The 6,488-nt window shown below is 32.7% G+C and overlaps 1 protein-coding gene across 1 annotated transcript; it reads left to right on the forward strand.

Moving 5' to 3' along the window:
* Positions 1-2,429: 2,429 nt before the first annotated feature.
* LOC134266441 (uncharacterized) lies at positions 2,430-6,372 on the forward strand (the record flags this gene model as incomplete). Its single annotated transcript, XM_062748680.1, has 4 exons — positions 2,430-2,670; positions 3,760-3,807; positions 5,871-6,011; positions 6,199-6,372. Coding segments are annotated over exons 1-4 (378 nt in total), but the record flags the coding sequence as incomplete, so codon positions are not given.
* Between the last annotated feature and the right edge of the window lie 116 nt (positions 6,373-6,488).

The following is a 6,488-nucleotide window of genomic DNA, read 5'->3' on the forward strand; positions in this document are numbered from 1 at the left end:
TAGTGTACACGGGCGGATAGTGCTGATAAGTCATTTTCTGTAGATTATCAGTACATCTTGTACTCACCGTCACCGTCAGTGGGAAATTAATACACTTAGTCTAACAAAAAGTACTAACATAAAATTTTCTTACGTGAGTACTACATTACTAGATACTAGTATGTCTTGGCATTACTATGATGAATTCGTACAGAATATATATACAGGAAAAAAACAAAGCTCGAGTTTCTACAGAACAAAATAAGGGCTAGTGTCACTAAATTGCTGCATATTCTCAATGACGTTTCCATGATTAGTTATTTTATTTTAAGGACTCCAGAACCACAGGCACTTGACGTTACTTATTTTTAAATCCACACATTTTTCTCTAATGAGATAATACATCTCTGGCTATTCGCAGCTGTTTTTGCTTAACCTCTTGTATAAAATATAAATATCCCCCCTACCTTTATTATTAGGTAGGGGGTATATTTTTTATTAAAAGAAAAATAAGTAACGCCAAGTGCCTTTGTCCAGAACCTCTTTTTCCCTTGCCATCAGTTTTAAGACTTTTAACACTTTATACAACCGTTTCTCACGATAAATTAAAGTCCAAGATTTTTACACCATAGACAGCTGACTTTTTAAAAAAAATAAAAATTCATCGCGTGAATTTACGTACATCAAATGTGTTTTCATTGGTCATTTTACAAATTTATTTTGTTGAAACGCTCTGAGGTTGATAATAAAAGGATGGTTAAGTTTCTGACCGTCAGAATCTATGTAGTGTAGTGTAAGGACACCCAACAATCTGTCAGAGTTTCCAAGGGTTCCACCTTCACCCTGTCACCCTGACATCTGTTTTATACATGTATTTGGATATTTTACTTGAAAAAGACGTTAATGATAATCTAACAACAAAACTTCAAATGATAAACGTGATGACTTTAGCTTTTCAACCGTCAGCTTCCATTACTTATATGTAGCAATATACCCTTACCACCTGCTAATGAGGTCTATGCGTCCAGATTGATTCGATACACAAGAGCACGTTCTAACTAAGAACATTTTCTAAAAAGTAGCAAGCTATTGAAAAACAAGTTCATGAAACAGGGATAACAGTCTCATTTTGCAAGTTCTATGGTCATTATATTGATCTTTCAGCAAATGCAATCTGACATTATGGCGAATGTTGAATGACTTTTTTTCGTTACATTGTTAGTTTATTATTTGCACTGAATCGTCTACGGCTTTGTCAGTTTTCCCGATCATGACAAGAAGCACACGGCGGGTGTGACCGGTTATGATTAACAAAAGATATTTACTCCTCCATGGCAGCTGTTCCTACTTTTGATATCTTTTGGTGGTCCGTTTTTGCTTTGCTTTGCTTCAAATTTGAATATTGGTGTATATTTTGTTCCAACGTTCATTTTCACAATTACATATAAATTTGTTCTGATCCCAAAGGCATGAAGTGTCGGGTGGGGGAGGTGGGGGCTGTAAACTTTTAAATGTTCATAGAAAGATTTGTAATCCCCTCCCTCATTTTTAAAAATTTGTTGCATTAGAGTCAAATCAGGGTAATGTGGTAAAGTATGTGTGAAATCTAGTTACGAAAGAAGGTAACTTGGACACCCTCTCTTCAAAATAGGATTTTCAAGTTTGAACATGTTTTGTCAGTTTTTTCCCCGACTCCCCACTCTCCTCACTTTTAAAACGATTCAGTAACTACTAACTATACGTGCGTGATCGATATTCTGATGCACGTAACTACAGAATGACCTTTTTAGTGAAAATAAAAAAAGTAGATCCATTTTTCAAAAACTGATACAATGTAAGTTTAAGTTAGCTATCTTGTAGCAGTTCAATTGTATATATTTAATTGACTATCGGACTTAATAATAAGTTCGACAACATCGTTATGCAAATCTTCCCGTTTGATGCGACTTGCGATTAAACTTCCATAAGCTCCTTTCTGTTCAACTCTCGGATTTCAATGTTTTTTATACCACACACTATAAGCCTTGAAAATGTTGAATTTGTAAAAATTCCACCGAATAAAGAAATATTCTTATTTATTACAATAACTGTTATATATACTGAAATAATTACATTGTTGTGTGCAGTATGTTATTTAATTAATAAAATTAATTCTTTCAGTGCTTGATAGATTATTATACTGCAGATATTTTAAAGAAAGTACATATTTAAAATGCTTATCATAATTCATTAGGCTAGCTCACTATCGTTTGTGTTATTTGAACATTTCGAAAATAAGACCTATTCTAGACGTCTTCACGTTTACTGAAAGACCGCTGATTTACATTCTAGATTTTTCTATAGCGATCAAAGGTAGGTAACTCTCATACATTTTACAACAAGGAAGTCACTATAAATTGTATGGAGCAGCGTTAGGGGAATGGTTAATATCAGGATTTTCTTTTTTATTGCACAAGTCCGGTAACCTGCATATTTAGCATCAACACAAACAGAGAAAGTACCAGTTACACTTGCAAATCAAGACATATAAAGGACTAGACAGACTGTAAATTCAAGGTTCTTTATGCGTCGCTAAGCCGTACCCTAGATATTTTTTTTTTTTGCAGGACTAATGCTCCGTCGGTAAACTTGTAAATTTCTACTTTCGGTTTGTTCGTTTCAGGAAAGAAACGCAGAATGAGCGGAACTAAGGTAAAATCTCTTTTTTCTGTAATTAATTTAATCAAGTAGTTACAATAGTAACAGTACTCATAACAGAACGTGCAAAAAAAATGAAGTTATAATGTATTTTATTTTCTATATCTACTTCCCAGGCTTCAACAATGATAGTTATCTATAGGTCAAAATCAATGATCTATAAAATAATTTGTGCCTCAGTTTATATTTTATTTATTCTATTTCGATCAGAGATCATTTATTATTATTATTGTGGGAAAATCAGAGTATGTGAAATGCATTATTGGTTGTTAAATAATGATATAAAAACTCGTTTATTTTTTATATACCTGTTAATGTTCAAAACGAAAGTGCTTTATCTGAAAATTTGACTTCATATAAAGTTCACAAAATAACCGTAAGGAAGTTCGTCAGAAATTTTCACCACTTCATATGTAACTATACTCGGTGGTATTTCGATCGACTTATTCTTTAGTATTGTATAGCTGACCTTAATTTAAATTTCAGAGAATTAAATGTCGACCAGGTCATATAAAAATAGGTTTTTTATAAATGGGCTGGCGGATCATTATGGCGTGTTTAAAGTTTTGTTGTGTGAGTTCAGAAATTTAAATTTGCTTCAAATATTTGCAAAAAAGAAAAAAAATGTTTTTCCCTGAGTGAGCATTGCACCCTCTAGAGATAAACCAATGTGCACGTCTCTCAAAACAAATAAAGATTACGTTCCGATAATGTAAAGGTAGTAGATATTTGAAAGAGAAAAAATACCGAAACATGTGTTTAATTTAGTGTCACGTCTTATGTGGCTAAGAATTTGCGATTTTGTTTCCAGTTTTATTATTTATCATCTTATTTTGTCTTATTTTGTATGACGAAGACCCGAAAACAAAGTATTTACACTTAATTGAATTCACAAGTATATTTTAAAAATTTATATAATAATCAAATTAAGAGAAGGAAATAGTTCCCATCCTTTTGAGAGAAAGAGAGAGAGAGGGTCCTTAAACTTTTTTCTCTGAAAAATAATGACAGCTTTTACCACGCGCTTGTGTATAATTTATATGTGTTTGATATGTGTTTGATATTGTATAATTGATTTTACAGGAAATGAAGGAAGAAGGAGAGTTTCAAGTTCATGTCCTGTTTATTGAGGTAGTTCCGGGTTTTATTTATTTCTTTAACCATTGAATCTCTATATAAACAATAAAATTTACGTAAAAAATATCGAATACATAAACTCATTTAAGTTTATTGCCTACCAAATAATAAATGCAGAGATTTTTGCATACGATTTTAAAAGTTTACTTTACAAAAGTTGTATCAGCTTCCTGGGCTGATACGAATCCTGCAGGGTTGATACGGATTTTTATTTCACCCTATGGACATTTAGCATTTAATCATGATCAGACATGAAATGGTACATTCATATTCTCTATACAAAAAATTGTAGTTGATTTTAAAATAATACAAGCTAATTCTGAGAATTTGTGTCCCCTGCTTAGGGAAAAGTAAACCATGCGCAGTTCGGGGGTTGGGGGGGGGGGTTCGGGGGTTCGGATCCCCTTCACTGAATTTGTAGAATTATTAAATGTATACAAATGTATACATACAATGTAAGCAAATAAAATATGCCAATATGGATATAAAGGTTTGATGGATTATTCTTTATTATGTGTGTAGAAGATTCTTTTTTATATGGAATATTTATCACACTGTAATGATGATATTATGAGTTTGTACAAGCAAGACCTCATAAATTTTTCATTTCACATGCTGAATACTACCGTTTAGTAAAAAAAGAAAAGTATTTCGAAAAAAAAGGATCGTCCGAGATGCGATCCCGGGCCCTCTCACATTTGAAGCGAGAGACATATCACTAGACCACGGAGCCGCTGTAACATGGCGACAATTGTATACAAACATGAAGTGACATACATGTATATATTCACGTTCGATATTGTCAAAATTGTACACAATGCATGGTGTCTAATTTAACCTTTATTAAACAGTTTTAATAGATGTAATAAGAATATAAAGTCCACAGAGAACCTGTTTTATACGTAATAATTCTCCTCATGTCCCTGTGCTAAAAATAGCGACATGTAATACAGTAAATACTAATAAAACAAACGGGGCGGGGCACTTTGAGAGGAGTGAGAGAGGTCCTAGGGAGTTTTGGTATAATATTACATAGTAAAAGCTCAAAATCTTCTTGAAATATCGCCCAAAAATGATAGTGTTTCATACAAACAGAAGGTGTAAATTTACGACCTTTAACTTTGACCTTTTGACCTCAAAATCAATAGGAGTCTTCCTTAGAGCACAGGGAGTTGTTATGTAAAATATCATTGCAAAAGCTCAAAGGGTTCTCGAGATATCGTGTGGAAACGAAAGTTTTATAACATACAGAATTTGCGAATTTATGACCTCGACCTTTGACCTTTTGACCTCAAAATCAATAGGGATCTTCTTTAGTCCATAGCGAGTTGCTATATTAAATTTCATTGCAAAAGCTCAAAGGGTTCTCGAGATATCGTGTGGAAACGAAAGCGTTACAGACAAACAGAAAGACGGACGGACGGACGGACGGACAAACCCAAATTAATATACCCCACTTTTCAAGCGGGGACAATTATTAGATGCAAAAGCTGAAGAGTCATTTCTGACATGATAAAAAAAATAAACGATCGAGCCTATACGGAATTTGTAAATAAATTATACTGTTACACGCTGATTATTTGATTTTATGTGTGTGAGAAAATGTGTTCTGAATGATGAATGATTATTCTTTGTTAAATGCATGTAAAATTATTTATACCCTCTTTAAGTCACGCCCTTTATCAGCCCGAGACAACAATATCGGTCGAAGACCGATAAAAAGTCTTTTACATGTATATTTGAAAGGATATTTATCATAATTTCGAAAATATTTTAGTAATATCATATACGTATGTACCAGAGATGAAAGTAATTACAAATTCATTTGATTAGAGCGATACGTATTAATTATTATAAAATATATAATTTGTTAACACATTCATTATTTTTTCAATCAATATATATGTTTGTTAAAATAATACCAAAGAGATAAGATGAATTGTGTTGGAAGGATATGTAAAGTGAACGAAACGATTCTTTAATTGATATTTTATTATCAAAATAATGAAAGAATGATAGATGCTGTTGATGAGAACTACTGATTGATTACTTCTTAGAATCCACATGTGAAACCCATTCCTGAGTTTCTGGTGAATTGTAAACGCTATAGTAAGGAACTGAGCTTGGACCAAGATTTGGAGGAAGCAGAGAAGGAATACCGGGTTCTTCTGCAGAAAGCCAAGAGGCCCGAGTACTCGGTATTGTCTTACTTAGCTTTCAACTGATATTTTCATAACAACAGATTGAAATAAAAATCTTGGTGAAAATGCATGGTTTCACTATTTCATACGATTTTTTATTGAAATATATATATTAAAAAATAGCATGCATTTATTCAGAAAATTAATTTTACAAGACATTATCTGTACCTTTCTCTTCATACAGAAAACTAGACCTCATTACGAAAGAAATCTTTTTGACATCGAGAGAAGAAGTCAGGCACCAACCCTCTACGATGTTTTAAATATTGTCTCCAAAAGATGTCCTTATACCAAGTGGAAAAAAGCCATGGCGGAATTTATTGGTTTGACACCTATCCAGACGGAGCCAAAGAAAAAGGTACCCATCGATCATTTTCTAAATATCTATCTAATTTGTAACCAAAAAGAGTTGTTTTTTTCCCAAATATAACAGACTTAACAGTGTATCATGTTTGATGAGTAAAAGTAAAAAAA

Source organism: Saccostrea cucullata, unplaced genomic scaffold (assembly GCF_032062105.1).
Source record: "Saccostrea cucullata isolate Sc308-1 unplaced genomic scaffold, CSIRO_AGI_Scuc_v1 ctg1212, whole genome shotgun sequence".
Lineage (NCBI taxonomy): Eukaryota > Metazoa > Mollusca > Bivalvia > Ostreida > Ostreidae > Saccostrea > Saccostrea cuccullata.